Below are 16,695 nucleotides of genomic sequence, written 5' to 3' on the forward strand. Positions count from 1 at the left end.
TTCCACCTCGTGCTGAAGCTGCTGCCACTAGTCATGGCCGAGACGATGAAATGCCAGCAACGTCGTCTGCCAAGGCCGATGCCCAATGTCATAGTACAGAGCATGTCAAATCCAAAACACCAAATATCAGAAAAAAAAGGACTCCAAAACCTAAAATAAAATTGTCGGAGGAGAAGCGTAAACTTGCCAATATGCCATTTACCACACGGAGTAGCAAGGAACGGCTGAGGCCCTGGCCTATGTTCATGGCTAGTGGTTCAGCTTCACATGAGGATGGAAGCACTCAGCCTCTCGCTAGAAAAATGAAAAGACTCAAGCTGGCAAAAGCAGCACAGCAAAGAACTGTGCATTCTTCGAAATCCCAAATCCACAAGGAGAGTCCAATTGTGTCGGTTGCGATGCCTGACCTTCCCAACACTGGACGTGAAGAGCATGCGCCTTCCACCATTTGCACGCCCCCTGCAAGTGCTGGAAGGAGCACCCGCAGTCCAGTTCCTGATAGTCAGATTGAAGATGTCAGTGTTGAAGTACACCAGGATGAGGAGGATATGGGTGTTGCTGGCGCTGGGGAGGAAATTGACCAGGAGGATTCTGATGGTGAGGTGGTTTGTTTAAGTCAGGCACCCGGGGAGACACCTGTTGTCCGTGGGAGGAATATGGCCGTTGACATGCCAGGTGAAAATACCAAAAAAATCAGCTCTTCGGTGTGGAGGTATTTCACCAGAAATGCGGACAACAGGTGTCAAGCCGTGTGTTCCCTTTGTCAAGCTGTAATAAGTAGGGGTAAGGACGTTAACCACCTCGGAACATCCTCCCTTATACGTCACCTGCAGCGCATTCATAATAAGTCAGTGACAAGTTCAAAAACTTTGGGTGACAGCGGAAGCAGTCCACTGACCAGTAAATCCCTTCCTCTTGTAACCAAGCTCACGCAAACCACCCCACCAACTCCCTCAGTGTCAATTTCCTCCTTCCCCAGGAATGCCAATAGTCCTGCAGGCCATGTCACTGGCAATTCTGACGAGTCCTCTCCTGCCTGGGATTCCTCCGATGCATCCTTGCGTGTAACGCCTACTGCTGCTGGCGCTGCTGTTGTTGCCGCTGGGAGTCGATGGTCATCCCAGAGGGGAAGTCGTAAGCCCACTTGTACTACTTCCAGTAAGCAATTGACTGTTCAACAGTCCTTTGCGAGGAAGATGAAATATCACAGCAGTCATCCTACTGCAAAGCGGATAACTGAGGCCTTGACAACTATGTTGGTGTTAGACGTGCGTCCGGTATCCGCCGTTAGTTCACAGGGAACTAGACAATTTATTGAGGCAGTGTGCCCCCGTTACCAAATACCATCTAGGTTCCACTTCTCTAGGCAGGCGATACCGAGAATGTACACGGACGTCAGAAAAAGACTCACCAGTGTCCTAAAAAATGCAGTTGTACCCAATGTCCACTTAACCACGGACATGTGGACAAGTGGAGCAGGGCAGGGTCAGGACTATATGACTGTGACAGCCCACTGGGTAGATGTATGGACTCCCGCCGCAAGAACAGCAGCGGCGGCACCAGTAGCAGCATCTCGCAAACGCCAACTCTTTCCTAGGCAGGCTACGCTTTGTATCACCGCTTTCCAGAATACGCACACAGCTGAAAACCTCTTACGGCAACTGAGGAAGATCATCGCGGAATGGCTTACCCCAATTGGACTCTCCTGTGGATTTGTGGCATCGGACAACGCCAGCAATATTGTGTGTGCATTAAATATGGGCAAATTCCAGCACGTCCCATGTTTTGCACATACCTTGAATTTGGTGGTGCAGAATTTTTTAAAAAACGACAGGGGCGTGCAAGAGATGCTGTCGGTGGCCAGAAGAATTGCGGGACACTTTCGGCGTACAGGCACCACGTACAGAAGACTGGAGCACCACCAAAAACTACTGAACCTGCCCTGCCATCATCTGAAGCAAGAAGTGGTAACGAGGTGGAATTCAACCCTCTATATGCTTCAGAGGTTGGAGGAGCAGCAAAAGGCCATTCAAGCCTATACAATTGAGCACGATATAGGAGGTGGAATGCACCTGTCTCAAGTGCAGTGGAGAATGATTTCAACGTTGTGCAAGGTTCTGATGCCCTTTGAACTTGCCACACGTGAAGTCAGTTCAGACACTGCCAGCCTGAGTCAGGTCATTCCCCTCATCAGGCTTTTGCAGAAGAAGCTGGAGGCATTGAAGAAGGAGCTAAAAGGGAGCGATTCCGCTAGGCATGTGGGACTTGTGGATGCAGCCCTTAATTCGCTTAACAAGGATTCACGGGTGGTCAATCTGTTGAAATCAGAGCACTACATTTTGGCCACCGTGCTCGATCCTAGATTTAAAGCCTACCTTGGATCTCTCTTTCCGGCAGACACAAGTCTGCTGGGGTTGAAAGACCTGCTGGTGACAAAATTGTCAAGTCAAGCGGAACGCGACCTGTCAACATCTCCTCCTTCACATTCTCCCGCAACTGGGGGTGCGAGGAAAAGGCTTAGAATTCCGAGCCCACCCGCTGGCGGTGATGCAGGGCAGTCTGGAGCGACTGCTGATGCTGACATCTGGTCCGGACTGAAGGACCTGACAACGATTACGGAAATGTCGTCTACTGTCACTGCATATGATTCTCTCAACATTGATAGAATGGTGGAGGATTATATGAGTGACCGCATCCAAGTAGGCACGTCACACAGTCCGTACTTATACTGGCAGGAAAAAGAGGCAATTTGGAGGCCCTTGCACAAACTGGCTTTATTCTACCTAAGTTGCCCTCCCACAAGTGTGTACTCCGAAAGAGTGTTTAGTGCCGCCGCTCACCTTGTCAGCAATCGGCGTACGAGGTTACATCCAGAAAATGTGGAGAAGATGATGTTCATTAAAATGAATTATAATCAATTCCTCCGCGGAGACATTGACCAGCAGCAATTGCCTCCACAAAGTACACAGGGAGCTGAGATGGTGGATTCCAGTGGGGACGAATTGATAATCTGTGAGGAGGGGGATGTACACGGTGATATATCGGAGGGTGAAGATGAGGTGGACATCTTGCCTCTGTAGAGCCAGTTTGTGCAAGGAGAGATTAATTGCTTCTTTTTTGGGGGGGTCCAAACCAACCCGTCATATCAGTCACAGTCGTGTGGCAGACCCTGTCACTGAAATGATGGGTTGGTTAAAGTGTGCATGTCCTGTTTTGTTTATACAACATAAGGGTGGGTGGGAGGGCCCAAGGACAATTCCATCTTGCACCTCTTTTTTCTTTTCTTTTTCTTTGCATCATGTGCTGATTGGGGAGGGTTTTTTGGAAGGGACATCCTGCGTGACACTGCAGTGCCACTCCTAGATGGGCCCGGTGTTTGTGTCGGCCACTAGGGTCGCTAATCTTACTCACACAGTCAGCTACCTCATTGCGCCTCTTTTTTTCTTTGCGTCATGTGCTGTTTGGGGAGGGTTTTTTGGAAGGGACATCCTGCGTGACACTGCAGTGCCACTCCTAGATGGGCCCGGTGTTTGTGTCGGCCACTAGGGTCGCTAATCTTACTCACACAGCTACCTCATTGTGCCTCTTTTTTTCTTTGCGTCATGTGCTGTTTGGGGAGGGTTTTTTGGAAGGGACATCCTGCGTGACACTGCAGTGCCTCTCCTAGATGGGCCCGGTGTTTGTGTCGGCCACTAGGGTCGCTAATCTTACTCACACAGCTACCTCATTGCGCCTCTTTTTTTCTTTGCGTCATGTGCTGTTTGGGGAGGGTTTTTTGGAAGGGCCATCCTGCGTGACACTGCAGTGCCACTCCTAGATGGGCCCGGTGTTTGTGTCGGCCACTAGGGTCGCTAATCTTACTCACACAGCTACCTCATTGCGCCTCTTTTTTTCTTTGCGTCATGTGCTGTTTGGGGAGGGTTTTTTGGAAGGGACATCCTGCGTGACACTGCAGTGCCACTCCTAGATGGGCCCGGTGTTTGTGTCGGCCACTAGGGTCGCTTATCTTACTCACACAGCGACCTCGGTGCAAATTTTAGGACTAAAAATAATATTGTGAGGTGTGAGGTATTCAGAATAGACTGAAAATGAGTGTAAATTATGGTTTTTGAGGTTAATAATACTTTGGGATCAAAATGACCCCCAAATTCTATGATTTAAGCTGTTTTTTAGTGTTTTTTGAAAAAAACACCCGAATCCAAAACACACCCGAATCCGACAAAAAAAATTCGGTGAGGTTTTGCCAAAACGCGTTCGAACCCAAAACACGGCCGCGGAACCGAACCCAAAACCAAAACACAAAACCCGAAAAATTTCAAGTGCACATCTCTAGTTTGCATTATCTACATAGTATTTGATTTGCTTCCTGACAGGTGGTGGCCCTCAACTTGTGTTTTGGTGGAAAAGCCTATCTGAGGAGCAGTTGGAATATTCTGGACGGAATGCTTGTTTTAATCTCTGCCATTGACATTTTGGTGTCACTGGTATCTGATAGTGGCACAAAGATCCTGGGGATGTTAAGAGTACTGAGACTTCTTCGGACATTGAGACCTCTGCGGTAAGAAAACCCATTTATCATGATTTATAGATTTACATCAGATATGTTGGTCTGTATGGCTCGGGTTGTAGTCTCAAAATTACATTTGACAAGGAAATGGATGAAATTACAGAAAATTATATTTGTACACAGTGAACAGACTGACATGTCAACTGAGTTAGACCTTCTTGGTCATAAAGCTTAAGAGGGTAAATGGTTCCTTCCAGACTCAATACTGGCAATCAAATACTTTCTTAATTAACACATTGTCATATGTGTTTATTACTTCCAGCTAAAAAAAAGAATTTAAACCTTTTTTCCCATCCACAAATGATGATACGGAACAAATTGGAAAACTCTTTCTTGTACAGTATGTAGACATAAACATAATACTTATTATCTCCCCTTTATATGTTTCTTGTTTAATATAAACAATATAATATAGGATATAATCCTTTTATCATTGTAAAGGTGTTACATGATCAAAAGTACAAAGTGAATGTATAATTTGTAATCATGGTGTATAGATGGCGAGACCAAGGGGTAAAGGTACAATACAAAATCTTACATATTTCACTTTGTATTTAAACACCTAGAAGCCAACTATCAGTAATTGTAATAGGCTATTCAGAAAGAAAACAATGGTGAAATGAAGACTAAAGAACAGTGTAACCTCTCCCATTTGTATTTTGTACTGTACACAAAGCACTGCCCAATAGTTGGAGCATGGTGTTACCTTGTTTTTCCATTTCTCCCTACAGGTGTATGCAGAATACTCAGAACCCACACACACTTTTTTATTGAATTATTTCGTTATTTAGAAAAATAATAAGAAAAAAAAAGGAAGTAAATAAAGCTATAATGACACTTGGAAGAATCTTGATGTGCCCGTGTTTCTCAGTTTTTTTGTTAGTCACTATATAGTGCAGTGGTCCAGGCAAGGCTGTGTGTCTGCTGCGGAACTAAAAGTCCCAGCACGCTCAAAGCCTTACCAGGTCCATTGTACCATACAGCACAAGAAATATTACCCCTCCAATACAGTAGTAGTTCCTCAGGGTCCAGGTCTAAAGGGCCGCATACACTACAATGATATGTCTGAGGCTGAAGACGGAGGCGATTTCCCTTGAACTCCCGGGAGCTTCCCGGGAGTGGTTCTATACGATTCCATACGATTTGGTACATTTTGCATGCGATATATCGTATGCAATCCCAGCCATGCCTGCGGTACCGACATATCATGAGTGCAGCACTAACGATCTAGGGGAGCCGAACCAACCCTCATGGGAACGCACATTGGATCGGATCCAAAATGCCCGATTTCACCCGATATATCGGCCCAAATGCCCGAAATTGGATGAAATCTGGCATTATCGTTCTAGTGTATGAGGCCCTTAAGTCACTATAGTACACAGAGTGATATTTTGTAAACATGTGTTAAATATACAATAATCATGATAAGACTTCTGCAGCTGAGTACACTATAAAATATTAATACAAATATACATAGAGAAAAAAAGATTTCAGTAGTGTATTACGAACATGCCTCATCCTGGTCATTGACTAATTATGCTGGGCAGCGACTTCTTTTGGCAGAGTGGTGAAACATATTACCCATGCCAAGCACCCTCCCTAACATAGCTTCATGGCGCTCAAGCAAAACATTTAGTATAACTAGAGAAAATAATGATAAATTGAACAGCACCTTTCATTAAAAGAAGCAGCAGCCTAACTTACCATGTAGTAGATTTACAGACAGTAAACATTTAGATTTACATACCAAGGGGTCTATTTACTAAGCTTTGGATGGAGATAAAGTGGGCGGAGATAAAGTACCAGCCAATCAGCTCCTAACTGCCATGTCACAGGCTGGGTTTGAAAAATGACAGTTAGGAGCACCTTAGTGCACTGTAATGCTTTAGAATGTATTTTCTAAAATAATATACAGTAGGAGTGCACCTTGAAGTGTGCTTGCTGATGTAGCTAGGCACACCAGTGCAAAAGCAGAGCTACAGTATCTGTGGTGTACATCGTGTGCATGTTATTATAAATACTCTCCTTGTTTTTTAAGGTTAGGTACTGTATACCTGGATTAAACGCTAGGTAAACACTTTGAAGCAGTGGATTGGGGTCAATAGCCTATTCATCTGTATAAAACAGGATTTGCAATATTTGCTGCAATTTGCTAATTTGAGTCTACAGTTAGGCTAATTTGCATAATTAGAATTTATTAAATTTCGCATTTCTGTAGCAAAGAGTAAACAAACTGAAGATACTTCGGTATTCTCCAACATTAGACATACCTACTGGTAGTGTATATTTGTAAGAGAGCAGCCATTATCATTAGTAATGATTTTAATGCTGTACATACATTATCAGTAAAATGTCTGTCAGATCACCAGAGATTTTATCTGACAGCATGAACCCATCAGATATCGTGACCATACACTGTGAGATATTTCAGTGTATGGTCACACAATATCTGGGTTCCTCCCCTCGTAAGGAACATTCCTCCATTCCTCCACTGTGGGGGAAATGTCGGGCAGTCGGCTGTGGCAGTGTATACACTAGGGGTGGGCAAAACACGGCCCGCGGGCCGGATGCGGCCAGCGAACCGATCCTGCCCGGCCCGCTGCCTCCCACCTGCATGCAATGACAAGCGGCCCGACAGGGCCGCTTGTCATTGTCCCGGCCAGCTTCCAGCCCAGGTCACCAGCAGCGGCTGCGAGCTGATGCCTGCGGCAGCGCGGCTCTGTTGCCGCAGCCGGCACTATGTGATCTCTCCCCCTTCTCCCTGTCAGCGCAGCTCCTCCTCCCCCTGCTATTCTCACTCACCCAGCCAGCCAGGCGAAGCTCCGCCTCTGAGACAGGGGGAAGGACTGCTTTGCCGTGCGGAGAATGGTGGGCTCTCAGTAGCAGAGGTCTCTCGGGGCATGTGTCCTGGGCCCCACTCCTTTAATGGGAAATCCCTGATTATCAGAAAGAAGAAAGGAGGAAGTAGTGTCCCTGCAGGGGGCGGGGCTATCCAGCACGGAGCACAGTCCTGATGCTCCTGCACTTTATTATGAATGGCAGGTAGGATGATGGGCTTCCAAAGAAGTCAAAGTTTTCATGCAGTGACAGTCTTTCATTTAAGGTATGAGGGACCATAAATTATATTATGTCTGTGTAACTGTAAATGATAATGTGCCTGTAACTCTGTGTATGTGTCTGTATATGTATATGTCTCTGTGTAACTCTATATGTGTCTATAGCTCTGTATATGTGTCTGTAGCTCTATATGTGTCTGTAGCTCTGTATATGTGTCTGTAGCTCTATATGTGTCTGTGTAACTATGTATACTGTATGTCTGTAACTCTGTATATGTGTCTGTGTAACTCTGTATATGTGTCTGTGTAACTATGTATATGTAACTCTGTATATGTGTCTGTGTAACTCTGTATATGTAGCTCTGTGTATGTGTTGGATCAGTATGATTCACCGCCACTTGGGATCCCGTCGTTCAAAATACCGACGCTGGGATCCCGATATCTCGAAACTGACAGGGGTGAGTAAGGGGTGTTCTCCCTTCTACCCAACGCCCTAACCCTCCCTCCCCGCAACCTAACCGTAACCTCCTCCCTTGGTGCCTAACCCTAACCACCCCCCATGGCTGCCCAAACCTAGGGCCCTTCCCCCAGTAGCCTAACCCTAACCCTCCGAGGGCAGTGCCCAACCCTAACCTCCACTCCTCTCAGCCTAACCCAAACCCTCCCCCACCCACAGTGTGTAAAAGAGAGCTCTACCTGCTGTAATGTAAAAGGGGTTCTACCTGGTGTAATGTGTGTAAGTGACGCTACTGTGTGGCATCATTTAAATAATGGAGACTATTGTGCAGCCTGATATGAATCTGTATGATTTTTGGGCCACGCCCCTTCCACACAAGCCACGTCCCTATATTTTTGGCGCATGGGGGGGGGGGCTGCTATTTTGTGTGCGGCCCTCGAATACTGACAGGAAAGTGTCAAGTGGCCCCTCAGCTGAAATAATTGCCCACCCCTGGTATACACTGTCAAATAAGGCTGACCGATGATCAGTTGGAAGATTTTCATGCCTGACTGTCCGACTATGCACATAATAATCAGCAGATCGGGATAATAATTGCATAATGTATGCCCAACTTATCTAACTTTTGCTTGGTGCAGAAGATGCAACAGAAAATGACATGCTCTTTGCAATACATCTGAGGCGGTCCTTTTTGAGCAAACATGGGGGCAGATGTATTAAGCCTGGAGAAGTGATAAAGCAGTGATAAGTGGAAGGTGATAACGCACCAGCCAATCAGCTCCTAACGGTCATTTTTCAAACCTGTAATGATTGGTTAGTGCATTATCACCTTGCACTTATCACTGCTTTATCACTTCTCCAGGCTTAATACATCTGCCCACAATATGGGCATTAAATAGATCATTTATTTATTGTTTATAAGATTTCGATTTAGTTTCTTTATCTTAATTACAACACATATAACCTTAAATTTCCCATAGCTGTCACAGTACTTTTAGCAAGGGATGCGTTCAAAATACCAGCAGTTGGGATCAGAAGACTGACAATGGGATCTGGCTGTCAGAATCCCAAAGTATTGGTGTTGGGGTTAGGCACTAGGGGAAGGGTTTTAGGATTAGGCTGCAGGGGTAGGGGAGGTTAAGGTTAGGCTGCAGGATGGGCGGGTCAGGGGTAGGGTAAAAATACTAACTGGGATCAGGCAGGCGCTACCCGCTCAGCAAAGGGATGCAAAGCAGGTAGGCGCCAACGTTGGAGAGGTGCTCTCCCTGCTTTGCATCCCCGCTGCTGTGCCTGGGCCCCTACTGCTGCTGCCGGCTGCTGTGCCTGTCACACTGTTTGACAGGCAGCGGCACCGGCAGCATTAAGCTTCCCCCTACCCCTCCTAACAGTAGTCCAGTGTTTGTGTGTGTGTGTCCAGCCCGAAAAAGGGGCTGGGCTTACCGGCGCTGAGGGGCGTAGCTACACTGGACCATGGCCATGCTGCAGAGGAAGACAGAAGGCAGAATACAGAGCCAGCCAGCCAGATGGTGAGTTGAGGGAGAGTGAGTGAGAAAGTGTGAGTGTGTGTGTGTATCTACAGAATGTGTGTATTTGTACTGTATGTGTTAATGTATGTACAGTATGTGTGTGTATGTATGTGTATGTGGTATATGTGTGACTGTGCAGCATAATTTGTGGAAGTGTCACTGGTACAGGGGGCGTTATGTGTGCAAGCGGCACTGGTACAGAGGGCATTACGTGTGTAAGCGGCACTGGTACAGGGGGCTTTACGTGTGTAAGCGGCACTGGTACAGGGGGCGTTACATGTAAGCATTACTGGTACAGGGGGCATTACGTGTGTAAGCGGCACTGGTACAAGGGGCGTTACATGTAAGCGTCACTGGTACACGGGGTGTTACGTGTGTGAGCGGCACTGGTACAGGGGGTGTTACGTGTGTAAGCGGCACTGGTACAGGGGGCGTTACGTGTGTGAGCGGCACTGGTACAGGGGGTGTTACGTGTGTAAGCGGCACGGGTACAGGGGGCATTACGTGTGTAAGTGTCACTGCTGCAGGGGGGCAGTACGTATTTAAGCGACACTGTTGCAGGGGGTGTTACGTGTGTAAGTGCCACTACTACAGGGGGCGTTGTGTATAAGTGGAACTACCACAGGGGGCGTTACGTGTGTAAGCGGCACTACTACAGGGAGCATTATGTGTAAAAGCATTATGTGCGCTGTCCCTTTGTAAAGTATGGGAGGGCGCAAATTAATAGTTTGCAGGGGGGCTCCAAACACCCTACAACTGGCCCTGACTAGGATATGTCAGGATTCTGTCCGCCAGGATCCCGCTGTTGGTCCTCTGACTGTCAGGATCCCGACTGCTGGGATTTCGTACAGAACATTTTAGCAAAGCTCTGTATGTAACCTTTTCAGTACAGGACAATATAACTTATTCCTGAAATTGTCAAAAACCATTCTAGTAATTACCTACATTATACCACCAAAGTTTGCAAACCTTGGGTCTATAAAGTCCTGAAACATCGGATAAATAAATTGAAGAGGAATAGCTCTGTACAAATTATTTCAGAGGCACAGGCCTCTACGACGAGGGCTAGCAGCAACATATAGTATTTAATACATACAAACAGGTGAATTGTACAGTATAGATAGATACTTTAGATACTTCCGGGGCTTCAAGAGATGTCTTTACATTAAACCTTTACCAAAGCGATAGTACCATTTATAAAGAATGATATAGACAAAAAGGTGTTGATAGCTTTGATATTATTATCCTTTTGATGTATCTGAGTATAGAGAGATATTCCAATATGAGACCTACAGTATATAATTAGACTATGTGAGGACCAGAATACTGAATCCCAATCATTTAATCACAGAGAGTGGATATATATTTTCTTCTCAAACTGTTTTTTAATAGTATAAAAATAGATTAGCATAGTAATGTGAGTATACTTCTAAAATAAGTGATGGAAGTTTTCTTTTAATATTTTTAAATAGTTTAATCTTTGATCTACTGTATAAAGTAAAAATCTGCATATAAGGATGGGAAATGTTTCCAACGAATAATAAAATTGTCTCTTATAAGGCTGTACAAAGCTATCACTGTGGAGTATGATCAAATATATAGGTATTATTTTAATATAGAATCGGCTTATTTTGATCATGTTGTTTCAGATGCTCATTAATTAATTAGCAATTGATCATGGGATGTTTAAATATAGGGTTTTTTTGTGATCACCAAAGATCAAATGGAGAGATCTGTGAACTGAGGGGTCAGGGCTCCAAATGCAGGCTGCGGGCCCACTATTCGGTCTAAGAAAAACATTTAGGGGTCTAATTACTAAGCCTTGGATGGAGATAAAGAGGACGGAGATAAAGCACCAACCTATTAGCTCCTAACTGTCATTTTTCAAACACATCCTTTGACATGGTAGTTAGGAGCTAATTGGCTAGTACTTTATCTCTCTCCTCTTTATCACTCTCCAAGACTTAGTACATAGGCCCCTCAGTCCATCGGGGAAGGGGAGGGGGGGGTATGGAATCCTGTACTATAGTATTCTTACTGAAGTATATTAGCATTGTGTTGAACATCTAGGGGGGAACCCATATCTTTTCCATTGAACAATGTCTGTCAGATTATACATTTGTAGGTGCACATCTGATCACTCAGTGCTAGTACATATACATATTTTACAAATATACACTACCAGTAAAAGTTTTCGAATACCCCCATTTTTCTACAGTTTAATGTGTCATTAAACTCAATAAGGATTAAGTCTGGAAACAGTGTTGGTCATTCCATAATTCAAAGCCCACATCTTGTTTTTTTTCTCAAAGGTAGTTCTGACATAGGCTGGAGGTATATTTTTGGTCACTGTCTTGCTATAGGATTAACCCTTTTCCAACTAGGTGTAAACCAGAGGGTATTCCATGGTGCTTCAAAATGCTGTTGTAGCCCTTTTGGTTAAGGATGCGAGTGATGCCAATATCAAGGCTCCTCCTTCTTGTTTGACAGTTGGTGTCACAGGGGTATATTTACAAAGAAGCAAGAGGGGTTGCGGAGCAGATACTAGTTACATAGGCCCCAGCTTACTGGAGGGGCATGATAGGGGCCTGGGTCCTGTGCAGTGGGATGAAGGGGGAGAGAAACACACTGATCACCTGCCCTACCTTCCAAATTTGCTTCTGACTGAGGGGTTCATTCTACCCCTCTGTTCAGCAGGCAGTGTCACGAAAATACTTTTAAAAATAATTTCCTAAGGGGACATGGGCATGGCTTCTTTGATTAGGAAATGCCCCCATATTTCCCAGGCTCGGTCAAACTCTCTGTGGCTCTGACCATGTGTAAGCTTGAAATTTAAAATGGCAAAGCATTTAATAAACATGGGCTGTTTTGATATTGAAAGCATTTCCCTTTTAGATTTCGGCCTACATACGCCATGAAGCATGAGACTTTTACAAGCTATCGCTTAGTATGTAGACCTCACATACTGAGGAACCATCTTTTTGCCTAATCGATGGGGTATAAAAAAATCTATGTGATGAACCAAAGATTTAATTTTTTTGAGTCATCAGTCCATAAGACTTTTATCTAGCCCTCAGTTGTAATCCTTCGTCACTTGTGTGCTATGTCAATCAGTTAATATACTCTGCAACTCAGTATTATGTTAACATATGAAAATACAGTTTATTGGTGGATTTAAATTGTGTTAATAAAAAAAGCTTGATGCGATCGCACACCGATTGACAGGTGACGGGCGCCCAGGGGCGGCTACGCAGCTTTGGGGGGGGAGTGTCGTGGAAATGCAAGCGTGTCATGGCCATTTTTTAGTGCTGGCTGATGACATCACCTACGTTTCCTGCGATCAGAAACATGGTGGCGTCCCCACTATGTGATTTTGTGGCAATAGCAAAATCTGCAACCAACTCTAAATAACCCCCAATGTCCCCACTCTATGTTATAAGCACCATCTTATCTTCAAGGTCTGTTAAATTTTGTCTCAGGTAGTCTTTCTCAGGGCCTCATTCTGTCCCACACAGTAAAGAGCTAGGCATATAAAAGATCTGCTTGTCATTCTGTTACAATTACATGGTTTCTGTACAAAGATGTTATAACTACTACACTGGGGAAGTGGCTAAAATACCGCCAGTCGGGATTCTGGCGATCACAATACTGACGCTGGTAGCCCGACATGTGGTGAAATGCCGCCGTCAGGATACCAGCGACACAGGCTATTCTCTCTCTGTGGGTGTGCACGACACCCATAGAGGGAGAATATAACCTTTGGTGAGTGCAGCGAGCCACCGTTCCCCCAGTGTGGCGTGAGCTGTGAGCCCACAAGGAGCTTACTAGCGCTTGCAGCACTTGCAGCGCTTCCGGCATTCTGGCAGATGACATGCCGCTGTCGGGATCATGACAGCAGCATCCCGTCCGCTAATAAATCGTACGTCGCCCCTACACTGGGCCCCACGCAACAAATCTATGTGTCATGCAGAAGCACTATCATTTTAAACCACTGGTAACATCAGTAGTCCACTGGTGGTAATTCAGGGAGCAGGAAAGCCTTTTTCTTTGCTGTACAACAGCTGTAAGTTCTTAAGCCATTACATGTTCCTTTTTTATAACTCTGAAATTAACATAATTTTTCAGTTTTTGTTAACATAAACTTCATATTGTAACCTCTAGCAGTTTACTGCTGACCATTTAAGGATTTTCCTGTTAAGAATATTCACAGGACTTGATTTATTTAAATTTTTTATGAAACTGTAAAAGTGGGGGTGTCTGTTATAATCGTTAAATCTGTCATGTCGCAGCATATTACATTAAATAGCTGGGGGGGGTAAATTTCTTTACTTTATTTGAGCAGCAAGAAAATACAAAACATTCATTCTTGTGTGAACAAAATAATGTACAGAGAAATACATTAGAGCCTATAACAACCATAAGAGATTAAAAACATATATATAACTAACTATACTAACTATATTAACTCACTATATTAACTAACAATAATAAACAGTGGAGTTTTAGTTCATGTATTGATCAATGCATTTAAGCCTGCAGCCCCCGACAAGGGACTCAACTTTACTGCAGGTCCTACTGTATTGCTCAAAATAATTATCAGAAAAATAGCTACAGGTATCACATTATTGTTAAAATTTAGGTACGCTATTTGGTCTAACGCTCACAGCAACCTTCCTTTTAAAGGTGAGACAGTTACCAACACACCTGTTGTACAGCACCTAGGAAGACAGCTGACACAAGCTATAATAAGTTAAAACAGGGTGCATGAGAAAAAGTTATCACAAAAAGATAAAAAATTAATCTAATAAACAATATGGTCACATACCGTGTTGCACCACACACCTAGGAATAGTGAGTGCCGTGGATTAGTGATAGATAGATAGATAGATAGATAGATAGAGAGATAGATAGATAGATAGATAGATATACACTGTATATAGATATACATACACTGAATAGTAGTCTCTTTGGTGGAAGTAGGAAGAACCTCTGTGAAATTCTCCCCTGTACCACAATAGTTTGGTACAGGTCTCTTTCTGGAGAGATGCTTCTAACCAATCCTTGTGAAAAAGTAGTATTAAACGCCAAACCTCCATCCAAAATCGCCTAACAAAACGGCAGGCCTATAAGCAATGATAATGATAGTCTGCCGGATGTTGACATTTGAGACAAATAGGGTCATCCAGAATGTCCATTGAAAACCCCCTGTGAGAAGAAATATACGAGCAATGAAATATATTGAGATACATCTCGGTATATTTAGCCACAGAAAATGTGGTAACAGAGAGCAACAACATATCTAGAAGTTCCTTTCTAGATAGGAGGGTTTGTCTAAGCATTAGGACATACCAATTTTGAGTGAGGAGTGTTCCACAGAGCTATTTTTGATTTTTACTTTTCTATTTATTGCCAAATGCAAAACATTTTGTTTTGGAGCCAACCACCTCAAAACTTACTGGAACAGAGTCTTGTCCATAATCCCTGAGACCATATGACCTATGTATATGCAGGAGAGGTTAGCTTCAGTTCATATTGGATGTAGAGCCAGTAGAACGCTGGCTGGATACAGATCGACTGGTTTCAAAAGAAGGTATCAAATAAAGTATTTGTTTTCTCCATTAATAATAAGTAGCTCTGAGTTATGATTTGAACACTTGATATTTAAGGTAGATAATACAATGACCATTTGCCATTATTTTGTATGGCCCATGAAGATGTTTCTAAAGACTTAAATGAAAAGTAAAATTTTAATCGTCTTATGGATTAGGTTCTCTTAATCTTCAGAACTTTGTGGCTTCGATTGTACTAATTAATTCCAAGCAGACACACAGCTAAGCTGCTGTATACGGAAAGGAAGTGCCAAATCCATTCCTGCTTTTTAATTAGTGTTAAACAACATGTTGCATTTCTTTGATGTGCTATCTGCTGTCCATGATTATTATTGCAGTTTTTCATAGTATTGTAAATACATACAGCCAGCACGGGAATTAGGTACGCTGCAACCTGCATCCACACTGGTTCCCCTGCGGCCTGTTGCTGATTCGTGACATAAGAAATGTGCTCTGTGCAGAAAATTGTTCATAATAAAATAGTAGAGTATTACTGTCATTAAACTAGTATAGCTCTGTCCATGTTGCCTTACAGTAGGTGCTAGCTTTTCACATTCAGTTTTGACTCTTAGGGCACAGTTATGAGTGCTGAGAAGAGATGGGAATAAAGTACTAGCCTAGACTTGTTTGGTGCCCTAAGAGGTGCAGCCATGCCCCCAAGAAGGGTTTTCTATGCCCCCTTCAGTCATGTTACTTCTTTGTGCTGGGGCATCATCCTTCATCAGAGGATGCCCAGTGATTCCAACTTGGTGTTGCCAGGTGCCTACACTATTGTCCTTGCCCACCTACATTGCTGGTGACCGACTTTTCTCGCAACGGGCACCCTGATAAAATGATAGCCACATAATATTATTTTGCACCCACAATCGCATGTCATAATAGTGTTAAATCACCTTGTCCCACAGGGAGATTGGCTCCTGCAAGAACTATTTTTGTTGCATCCATGATAGTTGGAATAGACAATGTGCCAAAGTTGGTGTGTTGTAACATCTACAGTCCTTAAGATTTTAAAAAGCTAAAAAAAAATTGTAGATTTACTATTGTTTATTTTGAAACAAAACAGTGATAAGGGCTAATATCTGAATTGTTTGTATTCATCTTTGTATTTGCATTCAAATTATCTCTAACATTATTTTTACAACGCAAAATAATGCTAAACTTATTGCGATTGGTAATTAATCATTTGCTTTCAAATGTAAAAATGTGTATAATTTACATTACATATCCATATATAATGTCATGTTTATGCTCTATTGTAGGGTTATAAGTCGTGCCCAAGGGCTAAAACTTGTAGTTGAAACTCTGATGTCTTCCTTGAAGCCCATTGGTAACATTGTGGTGATCTGCTGTGCCTTCTTCATCATATTTGGGATCCTTGGTGTTCAGGTTTGTTTTACAGAAGTATATATTAGATCCATAGAATAGTATTGTTTTAATAGAATTTAGGTGTAAAATTATAGAAACTTACCTTTCTTATTCA

At 43.6% G+C, this 16,695-nt stretch overlaps 1 protein-coding gene across 4 annotated transcripts in view; it reads left to right on the forward strand.

Moving 5' to 3' along the window:
• The window catches only part of CACNA1G (calcium voltage-gated channel subunit alpha1 G), a 281,486-nt gene that overhangs the window by 169,976 nt on the left and 94,815 nt on the right, over positions 1-16,695 (forward strand). For all 4 annotated transcript variants that reach the window (XM_063960705.1, XM_063960707.1, XM_063960706.1 and 1 more), the window contains exons 20-21: positions 4,374-4,558; positions 16,475-16,601. In XM_063960705.1, coding sequence (XP_063816775.1) covers positions 4,374-4,558; positions 16,475-16,601 — 312 coding nt within the window. The remainder of the gene's footprint in view (positions 1-4,373; positions 4,559-16,474; positions 16,602-16,695) is intronic.

This window comes from Pseudophryne corroboree, chromosome 3 (genome assembly GCF_028390025.1).
Source record: "Pseudophryne corroboree isolate aPseCor3 chromosome 3, aPseCor3.hap2, whole genome shotgun sequence".
In the NCBI taxonomy this organism is placed as follows: Eukaryota; Metazoa; Chordata; class Amphibia; order Anura; family Myobatrachidae; genus Pseudophryne; species Pseudophryne corroboree.